The sequence below is a fragment of the Oryza glaberrima genome, chromosome 6 (genome assembly GCF_000147395.1).
Source record: "Oryza glaberrima chromosome 6, OglaRS2, whole genome shotgun sequence".
Lineage (NCBI taxonomy): Eukaryota > Viridiplantae > Streptophyta > Magnoliopsida > Poales > Poaceae > Oryza > Oryza glaberrima.
In genome coordinates this window covers 18,087,185-18,106,872 of record NC_068331.1, presented here as the reverse complement: position 1 = coordinate 18,106,872, position 19,688 = coordinate 18,087,185, and the positions used below count along the sequence as shown (strand labels likewise).

The 19,688-nt window shown below is 41.0% G+C and overlaps 1 protein-coding gene and 1 pseudogene across 1 annotated transcript; one reads left to right on the top strand and one right to left on the bottom strand.

Annotated features, from left to right (window-relative positions):
* Nucleotides 1-3,258: 3,258 nt before the first annotated feature.
* Nucleotides 3,259-5,159, bottom strand: LOC127776960 (exopolygalacturonase-like; annotated as a pseudogene).
* Nucleotides 5,160-9,552: 4,393 nt separating this feature from the next.
* On the top strand, nucleotides 9,553-18,398 carry LOC127776751 (probable methionine--tRNA ligase). The gene is made up of 17 exons (XM_052303283.1): nucleotides 9,553-9,734; nucleotides 9,847-9,991; nucleotides 10,481-10,634; nucleotides 10,716-10,871; nucleotides 10,982-11,212; nucleotides 11,292-11,435; nucleotides 12,063-12,153; nucleotides 13,230-13,336; nucleotides 13,411-13,525; nucleotides 13,708-13,826; nucleotides 13,977-14,042; nucleotides 14,129-14,257; nucleotides 14,334-14,477; nucleotides 14,573-14,699; nucleotides 17,450-17,679; nucleotides 17,774-17,875; nucleotides 17,969-18,398. Exons 1-17 carry the CDS (start codon nucleotides 9,617-9,619, stop codon nucleotides 18,197-18,199), a joined length of 2,409 nt encoding a protein of 802 aa, XP_052159243.1. The 5' UTR covers nucleotides 9,553-9,616; the 3' UTR covers nucleotides 18,200-18,398.
* The last annotated feature ends 1,290 nt before the right edge of the window (nucleotides 18,399-19,688 follow it).

Below are 19,688 nucleotides of genomic sequence, written 5' to 3'. Positions count from 1 at the left end.
CCTCCAGGGCCTGCAACCTGACCAAGGCCCTGCAATCTGAGCCGGTGGGGGCAGGAGGCTCGTGTGCGCCGCTAGCTTGCGTGGAGATATGAGGAAGAGGGGCACGTGGCAGGAGGCTTGCGTGAACCGCCCGCTTGCCGGTCACCGGCTCGCCGCACTCGCACGCCACCCTCACGTAGCCTACCGCCGCCTGCTCGCTGCCCACTATGTCACCTGTCCGCCGCTGCGTGAAGACAGGAGGGAGAGGGAGAGGGGCGCGTGGCTGCGGCCACATGCGAACGGGGGGAGAAGGGAGGGCCGGAGGGTAGAGCTCGAGATGGAGGCATGTCGCTGGTGCCGGGAGGGGCGCACTGGTGTGGCGGCGGCAGCTAAGGAGAGAGAGGATGGAGAGAGTCTGTGCCGGGGGTGGGGGTGTATAGGGGTTAAGATTTTCACCAAGTTGGGTTGGGCCTAATGGGCTATATTTAGGGTTGGCGCTATATTTAGAAGTCTAATATACTTCCTCTAGGGCCCCGCAGGTGGAGTGCCTTCCCCGCCCACTCACCCGCCCAGTTGTAGGGCCCCGACCCCGACTCCCTGCAGGGTAGAAACTCCACCCGACCCCGACCACGTAGGGTCGGGTACCCGCAGGGGACCCAGTCCCGCGGGGGAAATTGCCATCCTAAAAACTGGAGCGCATGCTCAAAAAGAAGAGAGCGTTAACGAGTAGGGCATGAGGATCAGATGGACAGCTACATGTAGCATTGGAGGGCCCTTTATTTTATTGTAATTTTAAACAAACCTGAGAAAAAATTATAAGATTACAATTTTGGGAGGCTACAATCAGGAAAGAAAAGAAAAGGCACACCATCACCAAACTGACGACTCCCAAAGATCAACAAGCTTGAGGAAAGAACTAACATCGATCTGACACTGCTATGCATGGGGTTGTCAAAGGGGAGGGTTGAGAGAGAAGAAAATCCATCATACCTCACGCAACCCCGAAGAAGACTTCCAAAAGTATCGTCCAAGGTCAAACAAAATAGAGCTGAAAAGGGACAAAAACATGACCTCCTAGACAATGCCTCCACGGAGGTTACGATGCTACGAGTGCTGCCGTTGCCCATCCAAGGATTAGACCAGGTTTTCACTCGAAAGGTACCTCTAGAGAGAAGGAGGGAGGCTTCACGAAAAAGACCCCAAGAGGGAAAGCGACGCCTAAAGACACCGCCATTCCCATCCCGAAAGACAACCACTAAGCTAGGGTTTCACCTAGGGACGGAACCATCTTTTGGGCAGGGTGCGTCGGCCAGCTCTGCTACGGCTCGTGCCCCCTACCCCATAACTCCATAGTGCCGTCTACCACCACATTATATCCACAATTAGCCTATAAGTGAGTAGTCCAATGACACAACTTAATTTTTCATAGAGTTAAAGGTCATGTTGCATGCGACACCTCATATATCCTCGACCTCGATCAGCGCCATCGCCCGCTCGCCTTCTATTCCGCCTATGATCCTGAGTCACCGACGTGACTGCGTGCCGCCTCGCTGGTCTGCAGTTTGTCCGTACGGCTGTCCCCGCGCTACCGGCACTGGCATGCGGCACACCTGTGCAGCGGCAGCAGCCAGCAGCACGGCAGTGCCACGGCCCCCAGCCGACCAGTGCCTAGGGCTAGCTGGATAGCCCAACCCCTTCTTCATCTTCATCGGTGATCATCAGTTCATCCTTCATCCTTCGACCTTCCTTGCTATTGCCTGTTGTTCACCTGCTGCCAGTCTACTGCTATGTAGATAGGTGGACATGGACAAGGAAATTCGGAAGGTGAAGTAACAAATATTGCAGATGGACATGGGCGTGGTCATAGCCATGGTTTCGGTTCGCATTCAACAATGGAGCCTACAAACATCATCGCTGCTGAACACGAAACGAGGAAGTCCATTGAGTCTAAATGTCATGCCCGGTGACAGAAGTATCATCAGCAACAGGTTTAGAAATCAAGGTATATATGGAATTGTTGTATACTTTTCAGTTTGATAGACAATAAAAAATGAGCTAATAAGGAGCCTTCTCATATATTCAATTTTTAAAGTCTCACTGAAAGGCTTATTGATATTAGTGGTATGTCTTCTTATATATTCATCATTTTTTAATGGCTTAGTGAATTGACTAATACTTGCAAATTGACATATTTACTATTATCTTTTGGTGTATGATGAATTATGTATGGCGTAAAGATTATTTCTTTTTTTAATCCAATGTCAACCACTGCTTTCACCCGTAGCCTCCCATCTCTCCCCAATGCCACAACCCCAGCATCCCCCACCAAACAGCTTTCACCAGCATGTGAACTCCACCATACTCTCCCTCTGCCAAGCCAGCCCCCACCCTTCTTAGGGCACATGGGGCCTCCCGCTCCTACCACCACTATGTTGATGCCCCTTCACCGGAACCTCTGCAACACCAACACCTCTCACAGATAGCCTCCCATCTCTGCACGATAATGTAAAGAAGAATTAAAGGGAGGAGTTTTACCTTATTCTTGGAACAAACGTAAACCTAGAGAAACCAATGTGATTTTTTACGCCGAAAAAAGTCAATTTTACTTCTCCAAACTATTTTATTAGATCACTTAATCCTCTAAACTATTTTTAGGTTCCTTTTACCAACGATAGAAAATGGTTCATTTTAGCCCTTAAGAATATTTCACTTTTTATGTTAAGCTTTATCCAAGTTGTACAACATTATCTCTGTTCAAAAGTATTTGAATTTTTTATGACTGTTTCCTTAAACTTTAAAATCTTGATGTTTAAATCAGTTTTAAGTGTTTCCAATCTATTCGAACAGTGAGAAAAAAATCTAAAAAAAATATTGATCATGCCAGTTATAATGCATCTATCATTCTTTCTGAATTTCAGCATGCAAAATATGACTTTATATAGAGACAAATGAAAAAGGGAAACAGCATTAGAAAGCAAAGTGAATCGTTATTAGTAGTTCAGGGTGTAAAACGAGCAAAAGAAAAATAAGTTTGGGGGGTTAATATAAGTGCTCCGGTAAAATTTATCTTTTTACCCTTTACCTAAATACCTATATTAATAATACTTTAATACTACATTTTTACATGTAGCTTTTATTAAGAAGCGTTATTGAGAATACCATTTACTTTTTTAAATGCAAACACAGTGAAAGCTTCGATACTGTTCCATTGCAGAAGTTACTGGCTTCCATGATCCACGTCATCATTCAAACACTGTCCTAGAAATCAAAACCGTTCTTTCAATTCATTTCCTTCCCATTCCCTATCTCACACTCCATTAGAGCAACAAATTAAACTCACTGGACTACTTGGAATTGTAGAGTGTTGGGACTCAACGACATCGGCATCTTGCTCGGGAGGAGGAACGGCACCGGGGCCGAATGCTGCTGCTTCATCTGCCGCCACCAACAAGGTGGGCTTCCCCTCCACGTTGCTGAACTTGGAGCCGCACCGCTCCCTACCGCAGCTGAGGTTCACGCGGTCGAAACGCACCCCGCTGCACGGGCGGTCCTCGCTGCACAGCAGCTGCACCGCCACCCTGCTGCTCGACGTCCCCTCGATCCTCTCGTACGTCACATCGCTGATCTGCACCAGCGATGGCTGCGAAACAACGAAAATCTTAATCTTAATCTAACTCTTATTGAAGAAAAGAACGGAACGTAACTTGTGAATGGGAGATCGATCAGTCGGAGATGATCTATACGGTCATGGTATATTAAAACTACTACAAATCCAGCCATCCGTGACGGATCATCTGTGACCGATCAACGTCAAAACATATCATGTTTAGTCACTGACCAACCCGTTCATCCATCAGAGATGAGATTTTGTCATCAGTGACCACTGTGACGAGGCCCTATACCTGTCACATACGAGATACTTTGTGGTGTGTATATACCTTGCCGATGTCGGAGCAGTGTGCGTGGGGGCAGTAATGCTGGTCGATGATGATGGGGTTGGAGACGTTGGACATGACGATGTCCCTGAACGTGATGTTGAACGCGCGGCTCGGCGGCGACCCGGGCCACGTCTTGATGCGGAGCCCGTTGGTGGTTCCCGTCACGGTGCAGTTCCTGACGACCAGGCCGCGCACGTCGTCCTCGCCTTCCTCCCTCCCGAGGCTCCCCACGCTGATCCCGTGGCCCGGCCCGCACGCGACGCCGGCGACCACCACGCCGGAGGACCCGGGCCCGATGGAGACGCAGTCGTCGCCGGTGCCGATGAGGGAGTCGGCGACGGTGACGTGGCTGGACAGCCCCACGTGGATCCCGTCCGTGTTGCGGCTCGCCGCCGGCGCCTCGATGCGGAGGCGCTCCGCCGCGACGTGGCTGCTCCGGTGGAGGTTGAGGTGGAAGCCCCGGCTGTTCAGGAACCTCAGGCCCCTCACCGTCGCGTTCGCCACGCTGTCCAGCTCCAGGGTCTGCACAAATGTTCGCCATATGTGTGTATTCGTCGTCGTCGTCGTCAACCTCGCCATTTCGTTTCACAAGTAAAAAGAAAATCTCTCTCACCGTCGTCGTCTTGGACTTGCCGCCGCCATTGCTGTGTCCGTGTTCGCCGCCACGTCCATCGAGTGTGCCGGCGCCGGTGACCAGGAGGTTGCTGACGCTGCTGAACGTGATCCAGACATCGTCGTCACCGGACTTCTTCCCGTGGCAGCTGCCGCCTGCCGGCGCAAGGATGCAGAACGCCGTCGACGACCACCACGAGAGGCGAGCGGCCGTTCTTGCACGGCCCAGAGAACTCGACGGTGCTGACGGCGAAGGTGCCGTCGGGGATCAGGAGCGTCTCGTTGCCCGCCGCGGAGCCGCATGCCGCGCGCCAAGCAACCAAGAGAGCCTTCACGTATACAAGGTACCAAACACCATCAGGTTTCTTTTGGAACAAAATATTTCTACTCATATTTCGTAAAATTTCTTCCTTCCAAATTAAGGTTCGGGAAACCATATCAACGGTTCATGCGATGGAATTCGAGATGGAATTAAAAGGATTATGGAATATTAAGAAGCAAGGCGCTTACATCTTTGTTGTCAACGTTGCTCGGTTCTGCTCCATACTCAGTTACATCATAGATGTGTCCATGGACGCCGTGAAGCATAATGAACAGGTGCAGGATAAACACCTTGAGGATGGCTGTCATGGCTGCCAGATCAGAGTAATGTGAGAAGGAAGCTTCATATATACATCATATAGAAAACATATGCGTACCCTAAACAAGAATTAGTCTCTGTTAATTCCATGAGCATTAATTCCATTGTGTAACCTCAAAAAAACTGATGGCGTGCTTAATAGTATAGCCCTTAGTTACTCAGCCAAACATAATAGCATTTTTACTGCTTGTAACTTCCTCCTTTGATGCATTGTCTTCATAGCTCAGAAGCTGAAACGCGGATGCCGTCCGTGTTACAGCTTGCCGCCGGCGCGTTGATTTGCAGGCAGATTGACCAGTTTTTAAATGCCTCATTTATTATGTCAAAATGTGTTTTATGATCTAAGAGAAATTTTACAATTTTACAGTACTTAAAAGATACCAAAATTTTTAACATAAATTTTCTTCGGCGCTGCTATACATACGATTAGGACATGATTAAACAACTAGTGATAGCTGGTTTATGTCTAAACTAGCTATCATTCTATCTATAAGAGACCCTATCCACCTATACTTCAAATAAAATTCTCTTAAACTACTCATCCGATCTACGATCCGATTACACCATTGTGTTCGTAACAATTAAATCTTTATAACAAGATCTCACATGATTATATTTTGATGAAAAATTATAAATTACTTTTAGATTTCACTAAATTACTTCTTCGATATATAAAAGTAAATTCAATAAAGTTTAAAAGTAATTAGAAGTAACTTATAAAAAAGAAAGTAAGTTTAGTGCATGTCTTTTTTCATTGGACTTGACTGCTGGTTTGTACTCCAATAGTATATATCTTTTTTAATCTCTTTAATAACTTATATCTTTTAAATCACATATTGTTTTTAAGATCTATTTGCATCATTGTACTCCACTCAAAATATGTGACAAAATGATATTCATATCGGATATATTCTCATTTTATTAATTTAAAAGTAATTTATTACATGTTAGAAAGTAACTTCCATGTTATCAGGAAATAACTATTACATCTTATACATGGTTAATTCTTATTATTTATTCCATCAGTGTTATTTACAATCCATCAAAAGTTTTATCTTCTTTTCTTATTCTACATGAAAAACAAAAATGAAAGGGAAAAAACAATCGGTGATTAAACAGATGTATAGGGTTACTTATGAACCATGCAAAAGTTACTTCCAATTAATATTGAAGTTACTTTTAAAAATTGTTAAACTTACGTGTGTTAATCTGTGCTGATAAAATTTAATATCTAGATAAAGTCATATTTTTATCCCTATAATGAATTTACTTTTAATGTCGTGACAAAGTTACTTCCGTTTTGTTTTAAGATACTTTTATAATATATGTAAATTATTTTTAGACTTTATTGAATTACTTTTATATGTCTAAGAAGTAACTTAGTCAAATCTAAAAGTAACTTATATATATATATATATATATATGTATATACATATATATATATATATGTATATATATATATGTATATATATACATATATGTGATAAAAGTAACTTACGTATATAATAAAAGTAATTTACAAATACAAATATTTTTTCATCGTAATATAATCATGTAAGATCTTGTTGTGAAGATTTAATTCTAACGAATACAATGGTGTAATCGGATTGTATATCGGATAAGTAATTTGAGAGAAAACTTTATAAAAAGAAAGAAAAAGACATGCATGTCTAAGAGGAAAAACAGCATGTATGTCAGCACGTGTAGCAGTACTTCTTCTCACAATTGTTTCGTCGCCGGTTAATACTAAACCGAGAGGCTTCTCAGTTTAGATTTTGCCATACGAATACGTGTTACATTATTTGTACGATGAAACGGTCTTTTCTAAACTCAGCGTTTATTAACGTCACAAGTCCTGATCCCACACGGAACCTTTTCTAGGCTCATAGCGTTTATTAATTTACTTTTTCTAATCTCTAAAATTATAAAAATTAAAGATGTTTCCGCTGAAATTTTGGTACGTCGTGTTTAAGCTGGTTATACGTCGCCCGTATCCAGTTAGACGTGAGTCTAAAATAACTATTATACACATCCCCCAGCCCAATGCAACCCAATCGACCTACACCATCGTGCGCCCCTCCACTCGAAGCGGTGCGTGCCGCACCGCCCCTTCCCATATTTTTTTTCTTGTTCACCTTTGCTTTTCTCCCCGTCATTCTAATCCTCTCCCTCTCCTTCCAATCTCCTTTCTTTTTGCCTCCTTTTCTCTTTAGTATTGATATTTCTATTATTATAATTATTATTATAAAAATTAAAGATGTTTCCGTTGATACTTCAGTATTTCGTACGTATTTGAGTCAGTTTTTAAGTTTATTCGCTTTTGAAAATACGTAAGAAATCGTATAAGAAATTCTTTTAAAAATCACGCATGCTAACTTAGGACAAGACTCTAATTGCTTCAGAATACTCGCCAGGCCATAAGAAAAAAATGTACAGGATGTAACCATCATTCCAATAAGGATTCCGAATTAGATATCAATACTATGGAAATAAAAATCCCATATACTTTTTAGATAAAAAAATTTAACAATAATACTATTGAAATAGCCTCCATCCGTCACACACAGCGTACGGGTATTTTTTTTCTCCACTCGTAGTCGACAACAGGGTAGCCTTCCTCCTCGAGCTCGCGTCCGACGGAATCAGAGACAGTGCTAGATCCCTACGGCCGGCCTCTGAAGGTACCGGATAGGGTCGATCCAGGCGTATCTCTGATGTCGATATCCGGCGGCTTGTCTTGGCGTATGTTGGCTTGTATGTTGTGGCTTCTGGTGGGTGTATGTTGGTTGTGTTGGTTCTCCCTGGTGGGTGTCCGCTCTTTTCCTCTCCTAGGGGGTCTTGTATTTATATCCATAGGTGTCCCCTTATCCAAGTAGAACTAGGAAAACCAATATGAATACATCCGAGTAGTCCTTGTCGTTTCCATGTAGAACTTTGGTTGTCTTTTCTTATCGGAACTCCTCCTATATCCGAAGGTTGTTTCCGTATAGGACATGGTATATGATAGGTCCTGCCGAGATTTAGTCAACTACTATTAGGTATGTGGTATCCATAACCATGACAGGCCATAAGAAAAGAATGTACAGGATATAACCATCATTCCAATAAGGATTCCGAATTAGATATCAATACTATAGAAATAAAAATCCCATATACATTTTAGATAAAAAAATTGAACAATAATACTATTGAAATAGCCTCCATCCGTCACAGCGCACGGGTATTTTTTTCTAGTCAATCTTATATATACTGATTGTATCGCTCAACACTTATCATGTTACCCGGCTTAAGCTAAGTAAATTATTATGATGTGAACCTAATTTAAGTAAATTACCCATACAAATATGTCACTTGCACCCCGGACCATGGTATAGCATCACCCATGGTTGGAAGTATTCTAAATTTACAATAGCACAAATCAGGACAAGATGCAGCAACGTTCATGTATGAACCAATGTTTGACAAGGTTTGTAGTATCTGTTTGGATACAGAGAAAATGGCAAAGGAAAATTATGAGTACGTATGTGCGTATGGGCTTCGGGGTCCATGAGCTCTTGGGCTCCAGCATACGCGTGCACCACGTAACGTGACGTACCAGGCGCCGTCCTCGTTTGAACGTACAAAAATCGTTAAAAAAAAATCATATGTGTAGCATTTTCCTAATTTTGTTACCTCTTAGTATCGAGTATCAAAGAGATACAAATTTTAGATAGAAAATATGGTATCCCCTCGTACCTCTCTAGAAATTGTAAAAACTAAAAGTTTAAATACTTCCAAATCTGAATTGAAAATTTTCAAATCTTGACTTGAAAGTTTTTAAAGAGCTGATAGTTTTCAAAAGTTGACTTGAAAGTTTTCAATTTTCAGTTGAATTTTTTTAAATATGAATTGGAAGCTTAAAATTTTGCGTTGATAGTTTTAAATTCAGAGATGAAAGTTTAAAATTGAGAAAGTTTCAAATTTTAGATGTAGTTTTTAAAATTTGAAATTCAATTTGGATTTTTTTAAAAGAAATAGCACAACAAGAAAAAAATGTTCATGGCTAATTACTAAGAAAAAAAACGGAATCACAGCACTACGTACTCACATGCTAGTTACAGCATTAATCGCACGTTAATTAATTATGGTGCTAATCGCATGGAGGAGGGTGACGTTAGCGTGCATGGGCAGTGGGCCTCCGCGTCCGAAACGCGCGCTACAGTTTGCTCGCCCGCGCGTACGCCCGCAACAGCAAATCCGCCCTTAATAACCTGTTTTGTTTTGCGTTGAGGGACGCGTATTAAACTATTTTTGACGGATCTCAAGTGAACTTATTCCAAATAAAGTAGAGTTATGGGCCAGTCGGCCCACTATTACCTCAATAGAATTTCATTTGACAACACCAAAGGACAGCCTCCACTCCCCCCACCTGCTCCTCCCCAACCCTAAACCTCCTCTCGTCTACCCCATGGCGTCGCCGCCGCCGCCGCCGCCGAAGCTGCCGGTCCCCGGCCGCCGCAACATCCTCGTCACCAGCGCGCTGCCCTACGTCAACAACGTCCCTCACCTCGGGAACATCATCGGCTGTGAGCCTCCTCCCTCTATTTCGCTTTTTGTTTGTTAGCTTCCTTTGTGCTGACGGATTCAGCTTGTTCTTGCTGCTGATTGATTGATTGATTGGTGGTGGTGGCGATGCAGGCGTGCTCAGCGCCGACGTGTTCGCGCGCTACTGCCGGCTGCGGGGCTACAACGTCATCTACATATGCGGCACCGACGAGTACGGGACGGCCACCGAGACCAAGGCCATGGAGGAGAAGTGCTCGCCCAAGGAGATCTGCGACAAGTGAGAGAGGCTTCACCTTCCCTCTGCTTCTAATTTAATTTGGTCTCTCTCACCCTGTTAGTAATCGTATATAGGATTTTGTCTGGGTTTATTATAATTTTGGTTGCGATGGCACTAGTTAGTACAAAAACAGTGTGGTTTAGCTTCAATATGAGCTGACGAATTGAATTCACTAGTCGCAGCGGATGCACTTATAGATTTTTTATTTTCCATGACACTCATCGACAGTGGCGGTTGGTGGTCGCACTCTCTGCTTACAACCATAAGATTATGCGCATTAAGTAATATGACGTGCCAAGTATGTTCGTAAACAATTGAAAGTGATGTAGAGTGACAGATCCCATAATTTTTGGAAAGACCATCGCAAACTTTTTTTTAGTTGTAGTTCACAAATGCATGAGTCAGTTGCCTTTCTTTCATGTCCTGTAAACTTAGCACATGAAAAGTGAAGGCATTTTCTTCATAGAGAGCTTTTCCTGTTGAAAATAGGTATCATGCTGTCCATAGTGAGGTTTACAAATGGTTTGACATAAAGTTTGACAAGTTTGGACGGACATCCTCTCCCCAACAGACTGAAGTCTGCCAAGCAATTTTCCAAAAGTTGATGGAAAACAATTGGCTCACAGAAAACACCATGCAGCAGGTATAGATGATTCTTGGTCTTATCCCTGTGTATCTGTCTTTGCATATTCTATCTTTTACACAATATATATTCCTTTTGCAGCTGTACTGTGATACTTGCCAACGATTTTTAGCGGATAGGCTCGTGGAGGGGAAATGTCCAACTGAAGGCTGTAATTATGAGGCGGCGCGAGGTGATCAGTGTGAAAACTGCAGCAAATTGTTGAATCCAACTGAGCTAATTGATCCCAAGTGTAAGGTAAGCTAATTTGTTCGTTGAGCATCATTTTTTTATTGCTGCATGATACAAAGCACAGAGTACTGTGAAGTTTTAATTATGCTTTCCTTTTGCCCTCTATCTTTCTGTAGGTCTGTAAGAATACTCCACGTATCCGTGACACAGATCACTTATTCCTTGAGCTTCCTCTTTTGAGCGACAAGTTGGTAAACTATATCAATGAAACTTCTGTAGCTGGTATGTGGAGTCAAAATGCTATTCAGGCAACAAACGCATGGCTGAAGGAAGGTTTGAAGCCACGCTGTATCACCCGAGATCTCAAGTGGGGTGTTCCTGTTCCACATGAGAAATATAAGGACAAGGTTTGTGCATATCAGATCTGAAGAAGTCCTGCTTATGTTCTATTTACTTTATCTCTAATGATTTTTTTTTTATTTTTAGGTGTTCTATGTTTGGTTTGATGCACCGATTGGCTATGTATCTATCACAGCTTCCTATACACCTGATTGGGAGAAATGGTGGAAGGATCCTGATAACGTAGAATTGTTTCAGTTCATGGGTAAAGATAATGTGCCATTTCACACGGTATGAATTGTTTCTGTTCATGGCATATGAATTATGAACAGTTTTAGTTTTTCATTACGTTTTGGATGTGAATGTATGAATAATTAGTTTTCCATGAGTACATGTTTGTAAATATTGTTGTATTTAACTACTTAGTCAAGATAATATTATCTCAAATGTTTAACTGAGTTAGCTTTCTCTGAAAAAAAGACGAATTCTGACTTATATCTTAAACGCCTGATTGGTCTCTATCCAACTTGGTTATATGATTGATAGTATGGTATTAATTTGTAATTTGATGATTTGTTTGATATTTCAATTCATGAACTTGATGGTTACTACGAAAGGACTATAAACCCACAAGCTTTATATCCTTTAAGCCTTCAATGGTCAGTTTGGGGGTTGTTGTACATGTGCTTTGTGGACCTAGTTATGGCCTTATGAGAATAGTTGCCCCCTCCATCTAATCTACTGCTATAGCAAAATATACTGTCAGGTAGTTTATCAAAGTAAAAAATACAAGATCTTTTGCAAATGCAGCCATGTCAAAATGGAGCCTAATATATATGTCATTTACTCATTTTGCAAATACTAGTTATTGTTCTCATGCTTCTAATTATTAACCATGAACTACTTATTTAATGAAAGGTCATGTTCCCTTCTACATTACTTGGAACTGGCGAAAAGTGGACAATGATGAAGACCATAAGTGTGACTGAATATTTGAACTACGAAGCAGGTATTGCTGCTACAGTTTTTTTTAACCAAAATGCTTGATTGACAAAGAGTCCATATTATTGGTAACTGGTAAATGGTAAATACTTGTTTGCTTATGTGAGCTCAGGAGCCTGTGGAATTCATAGTCTTTTATCAACCAAATTTGCCGTGCCCATTTATTTGAACCAAAACATGTTATTTTCTCTCTGCTGAATAATATTAGTTACTCCCTCTATCCCAAATTATAAGGCCTATATTTTTTTACACGGTCTTCAGTGACATACTTTGACCAGTAATTTATTCCATGTTATGTTCCCAACTAATATAAAAATTAGCATCACATGAAAGTACATCAAAATATGAATCTAGTGATATAACATTCATAATACTTAGCATAGATATGTTTAGTATGATTATTAGTCAAAAGCTACCGAGTTTGACAAAGAGAAGTATCGAATTGGATTGAAGATTCTCATCCCAAGAATATTTAAGACATTACATTTTATGGCACCCTCAGACCTGAGTTTTATTACCTGTTTTATTCCACCAATCTCTTTCAAACATGCTTCTTTTCATCCATTACACTGGACTGCAAATTTAAGCAATGGTGACTAAAATTTAACGGTGTCTGTAGACTAAAACTGTCATTTGATGGAAGTCTGATATATGCCTATGTTCTAACATGTAACTTTCCCTCCGTTTCAAGTTACTTGCCATTCTAGCTTTGTTGTAAGTAAACATTTATATCTTTGACCACCAATTTCTAGAAATTCATATAGTTTAACAACATGCAAATTATCCAATGAATAACATAAATATTATGATGTTAAATTATATGGATTTCCAGAAATTGATGGTCAAGGTACAAACCTTTTGACTTACAACAAAACTAGAATGGCAAGTAATTTGAAACGGAGGGAGTACTTATTCACAAAGGATGCCGTATTTCCTTGCATGAGCATTATCTGAACAGAAAATCCCATACTGCTTTGCATGAGCTTTATCTAAACATGCTGAGTTGCTGACCAAGATGCATGCATGATAAGACAAACATGCACATCTATGTGGATAATAATTGAATATTCATTGCACTTGAAGGAAAATTCTCCAAGAGCCATGGTATTGGAGTCTTTGGTAATGACGCGAAGGATACAAATATACCTCCTGAAGTGTGGCGTTACTACTTGCTTACAAATCGTCCTGAGGTTTGTATTGAATGGTACACTGTAACGGTACAGTGTTTAAGTTTTTTGTCCTAACTATCATCTTTTTAATTCAGGTATCAGATACACTGTTTACTTGGGCTGATTTGCAAGCCAAATTAAACAGTGAGTTGTTGAACAACTTGGGGAATTTCATCAACCGTGTGCTCAGTTTTGTTGCAAAACCAGCAGGTCAGTCTAGATGTCTTAATACCTGGCATCTTACTTTCTTTAAGGACTATTAATTGAGTTTGGTATTTTTCTCATAGAGTTTAGATAGGCCATAAGTGATCAGTCGCCATTATCTTGTTCTTACCTCCAAACTTTTGTTTTATGTTCATTATGTTTCTTTCTTTTTTTTCTTTTTTTGTTAGGAGCCGGATATGATTCCATTGTACCTGATGCTCCTAACGCTGAGTCGCATCCACTGACAAAGGCACTTGCTGAGAAAACTAATAAATGGGTTGAACAATATCTTGAAGCAATGGAAAAGGTTATCTATCAATCTGTTATCGTAGGAAATGACACATTCCTATGCTTCCTGCTTAACATCCTGTCAATTCTTCTTCCTTTTTTCTTTTTTCTTTTGGTTTAGCAAGCTAGTAAGTTTTGGAACATATGTTTAATAGTTTTTTCTTGACAGGTTAAATTGAAACAAGGACTGAAGAGCGCTATGGGCATTTCTAGTGATGGAAATGCATATCTGCAAGTAAGTAATTTGTTTTATTGTCATGGTTTTCGTTTAGTCTATTTTAAGTAACACTTTTATATCTTCAATTCGCTAACTGAGTGCAGGAGAGCCAGTTTTGGAAACTTTATAAGGAAGATCCAGCAGCCTGTGCTGTTGTAATGAAAACTTCAGTTGGTGTGGTCTATCTCCTTGCCTGTTTGCTGGAGCCTTTCATGCCTTCATTTTCCAATGAAGTATGATCCTTGTCATCACTGAAACATGTCTGAGTTTTTATAAGAGAGCCGAATCTCACTTCATTTTTTTCATAAGGTGTTGCGGCAATTAAATATGACCCCTGAAGAAAGCTTGTCTTTCTGTGACGATAAAGGAGAAATTGCCAAGGCAAAAAGACCTTGGGATTTTGTATCAGCAGGCCACAAAATAGGAAAGCCTTCACCTCTATTTAAAGAACTGGTACATATTTGCAATTTTTGTAACTTCTTGCAACTTTTGTGACTTTTTTCTGTAGTCTGTCAAAGCTTTACATCTCTTGACCTCATTGGATGCAGAAAGATGAAGAAGTAGAGTCCTTCAGGAATAAATTTGCAGGCAGCCAAGCTGAGAGGAGCTCAAAGGCACAAGCTGATGCTGAAGCTAAGAAGGTTGCTGACAAGCTCAAGGACACAAAATTATCTGGTAATTATCTGGACATTGTTACACTGTTCTGATTAAATTGCTTGCTTGAATCAGAACAAAAGCCAGCTTTTCTTTGTTTCACGTTCAGCAAGTGGATGAAATCCATTGTTAATGGAGTTAATAATTAATATAATATGAATGAAGCACTAAGAGCATCTCCAACAGAGGCCCAAAAGTTAGTTCCTAAAACCTATGGATTGAGACAATTAAGTTAGTTCCTAAGACCTATGGATTGGGACAATTTCAAAAAAATTTAGGTCCAAAATATGTTTATCTCCAAGAGACCCTAAAAAATATATATATCTCTATCTCCAAGAGATGCCTAAAAATAGAATCCCAAATATTAGTTTGTTGACACGTAGGATTAAATTAGTTAATTGACCAGGTAGGATGGGATGTGCCATGGTTGTTACCGATTTTTTCTTATACCTGCACACAGGTCAAATCGCTCCCCTGCCGCTGCCCTTCTGAACGCCTCCAGCTCCTGCCGCTGCTAGAAAAACCTCACCCACCAGCCATTGTGGTATTGACGGATGATTCCACATCTAATGTGGAAAAACAGAGGGATTAGTTGATCCTCTACATGACCATGCGATATTAATATGTAGATTGATGACATCGTCTAGAGGATCAACTAGGCCTTCCGTTTTTCTGTGGCATTCAGAAAGGGCAGCGGCAGGGGGAGCGATCTGTTCTGATCCATGCGCATGTTAAAAAAAAAAAATCGGTAACAACCATGGGCCCAATCCTACGTGGTCAACTAACTCATTTTTGGGATTCTATTTTAGGTATCTCTTGGAGATGGAACATATTTTCCCAATCTATAGGATTTAGGAATTATTTTTGGGCCTCTCTTGGAGATGCTCTTATGGCGCGATTTGCTCTTATAGCGCGATTTGTGCGATTGGGAGGGTGCACCGCTCTTATGGCGCGATTTGCTCTTCTAGCATGATTTGTGCGATTGGGAGGGCGTACCGCTTCCCAAATCCTGGGTGGGATTGGCGTGGGTAAATTTTGGGACCATGATTTAAAGTCTGTTAGAGCATCAGCAAGAGCTTCCTTATTCTATTCCTTATCCTCATTTAGGAAATTTTGGTCCAAAATCGCATCCAAGAAATTCCCTAACCTATCTCCCAATAATCCATGTTCCCAACTCCAGATATCTCGTTACCCACTTCTAGCGAGCGACTTTTTCTTCCCAATCACGTTCTTCGCTCTCGCGCGCGCAGGGGGAAAATGTGCCCGCGCTCCTTTTCTCGCCGCACTCGGTCGCGACTGCAGCGACCGTCGTCGGCGGAGGCGAAGCAGCTAGCGGAGAGGGGAATTAGGGGAGATCAGCGACCATTTAGCGGCTCGAACAGATCGGTTTCGGTGGAGAAAAATCGCGAGAGAGATGAGGAGATCGGCATCTGGTGCACACTTAGGGGAGGGGACGGGAGAAAAACTTTTTTTTTATTGGTGGTTAAAGGGATTGCCCACTTTTAATTATAGGAAATCGGCATCTGGCGCACACTTAGGGGATGACAGGAGAAAAACTTTTTTTTTTCTATTGGTGGTTAAAGGGGTGGCCCACTTGTAATTATAGGAAATCAATTTTAGGCTATCTCTTGGAGAGATATGCAGTTCAGGAGATTAAAAAAAAGTTTAGGGAACGAAATATTAGGAGCATCACCAAGAGTATCCCAGTAATCAATTCCCAAAACTATGTTTTTTGGATCTCCTAAACTTAATATAGGAAGTGAGAAAACCTATCTCTCCAAGAGAGAGCCTTAAATTGATTTCCCTATAATGAAAAGTGGGACCTCCCTTTAACTACCAACAGTTTTTCTGCTCCTCCCTACGCCAATCTCCTCCCCTATGCACGCACTGCGCCAAGTGAGCTCCTCCATCTCACGATTTTTTTTCTCTGTGCGCGCGGGAGAGAACGATTGGGAACAAAAAAATCGCTCCCTTCAAGTGGGGAACGAAATATCCAGAGTTGGGAATTTGGATTATTGGGAGACAGGTTAGGGATTCTGTTGGATGTGAATTTTGACCAAAATTTCTTAAATCTGATGATAGGGAATAGAATAAGGAAGCTGTTGGTCATGCTTTAGAAGACTAAATTTAACCAAAGTCCCCAAAATTTAGTTTTTAGGAACATGTTTGGTCCTCTCTTGGAGATACTCTAATGAGCGGGATCGGTTTTTAATGTGTGATGCCATTGACTTTTGGAAATACGTTTGACCATTCATCTTATTCGAAAAATGTGTAATTATGATTTATCTTCTTGTGATTTGTTTTATCATTAAAGATACTTTAAGCATGACTTTATTTTAGCTTGTTTGCACAAAATTTTTGAATAAGATGAATCGTCAATGGCATCAAACATTAAAAATTGGAGGGAGTAGTTCATATACTCCCTTTCATTTTTCCAAATACAAGCATTAGTAGGTTATTTAGCAGAGATAATTTGAGAAGAAAAGATAATAAGAGGTGGTTGGGATGGGGTGGTGGTTGAGAGTAAGATTGGGGAGAAATTTGATGATGGGACTATTAGTACTTTAGGAATGCTTATATTGTCTACAAAAATTGAACCCTAGGAATCCTAGGAACGGAGGGAGTATTTCCTTGCAACAATGTATGGGACAGGGGCATCTGTCATGGCAAACTGTGTACATATTGCATCTGTTTGATGTGCTCAATTTTCTTGAGTCATTTGAAAATTCCATCAACTCATTGGCTAGTTTCCTTTTCATCATCTTATCCAGATGGAGGTCAAAAGAAGGAACAGAAAAAACAATCAGGTGGTTCAAAATCAAAGAATGCAGAGGTGGATGTCACGGTGGCAAAGTTGGATATTCGAGTGGGGCTTATCAGGAAAGCACAGAAGCATCCAGATGCTGATTCGCTGTATGTAGAGGAGATTGATGTTGGAGAGGAAGCACCAAGAACAGTTGTTAGCGGCCTTGTCAAATTCATCCCTCTTGAAGAAATGCAGGTTAATATTTTTAACATCGTGTGTAGTCATAACATAGATATGGTCATTTGGTTGCTTGAATTTCATTTATTTTTCATTTATGATAAATTTTCAGAACCGGAAAGTGTGTGTTCTCTGCAATCTGAAACCAGTGGCGATGCGTGGTATAAAATCACATGCAATGGTTCTGGCTGCATCAAATGAGGACCATACAAAGGTAAGAAATCAGAAATCTTCAGCAGTACATTACACTGTGTGCGACCAGTAGCATTCAGCTCTGTTTATGGATAAGCTGACATTTGAAATTCAGGTTGAGCTGGTTGAGCCACCAGAATCCGCAGCGGTTGGGGAGAGGGTGACCTTTGCTGGGTACTCTGGAGAGCCTGAGGCGTCTCTCAACGCAAAGAGCAAGACGTGGGAGAAGCTATCAGCTGACCTGCACAGCAACGGCGAGCTCGTGGCGTGCTACAAGGATGTACCCTTCACAACTTCAGCTGGAGTTTGCAAGGTGAAGTCGATAGCGAGTGGAGAAATTCGCTAGCTTGGCGACGCCCCTAACGGTGGGGATATACTCGAGTGACTTGTTTGACTGATTTTTATCGGAATTGCTGCTGTTTCTTTATGATGAAAATTTTGATCCTGCCATTTGAAAGGTGTTGTATTTGACAACTGCCAGTATGAAGTACTGTCCGCATTTGTGTCATCGTGATTATGAAGACGCATGGATAACCGTTTGTTTCCCTTGTAATGTTGTAGGCTTCTTGTAGTAACCTTTTAGCCACTTTACAATTCGTCGTACCCCTAATGTCTTCAATCGTGTCGCCGTGTGCGTTGGACGTGTCAGGAGCATAGTTGGGCTAAATATGTGCTGATTGGCCACGTTCCAACCCAGGCCCAAGTAAGCACAACTAGTACCATACTAGAAAATTGGGCACGCACATTGGCAGGCCAGCTATTTAGCCCGTGTGTGCTGGTTAGAGTTACTTAGGTCCCCATCGTTTGGCATATTCATATACTTATCAGTCAAAATTTGAATTTTCAACGTTAAATTTGGAGCTGATTTTAGGGTTTTTTCATCGAAGTTTATTTTTCAGCCTTTGCTTTTGAATCGCTAAAAACACATATATAAAAGTTTTATTCACAAATTGATTTTCGTTTGTAAATATGCCATTTGGCATATTATATCCGACGAGGCCATTAATGCATGAAAAACGATCGATTTGTCAGCCATCAGATTCACGTCACGAATAGCAAATGTGAGTTACATATACATAACTATATTATAGGTATACTACAATTATACTATGATTATGTTTGAAAGTTTCCTCATATTCGAAAGGATTTTCTTTTGGGAGAATAACCAATATGGTCCCTAAAGTTTCACTCCTGGGTCATTTTAGTCCTTAATCTTTCATATTGTCCAAACAAGTCCTTTAAATTTGTCATATGGGCTGATATAGTCCTTGGTCCCACCAAAATTGCCACATTGACATGCCATGTCACCTTCCTATGCAAAATCTATATGATTTGTCCAATTTACCCTTACATGTATCATAGGAAAATAAAAAACAAAAGGAAAAAGTTTTAAAAAATATATGGTATATGTAAGAGTAAAAATATACCTCAGAAGGGTGAAAAAAGGAGAAGCATTTTTTTTCCTATGGTTATGTCTAATTCACCCTTATATTTATTTTTCTAGGATATACATAAGGGTAAATTGGACAATTCATCATAGATTTTGCATGAATGATGACATGGCATATTCATATGATGATTTTGGTGGACCCAAGGACTATTCTAGGCCTTATGATAAAGTTTAAGGATTTCTTTGGACCATTTAAAAGGTTAGGGACTAAACTGATCCTACAGAGAAACTTTAGGGACTAAAATAGCTATTCTCCCTTTTCTTTTTATCAACTATCGTTGTAGCAAAATCTGTTCAAATTAAGAAAATGAAAAACATCACATTTTCTATCCACGTTCTTTTGAAATTCACACCTTTTAATCAAATTCATGAAAATCTTCTGATG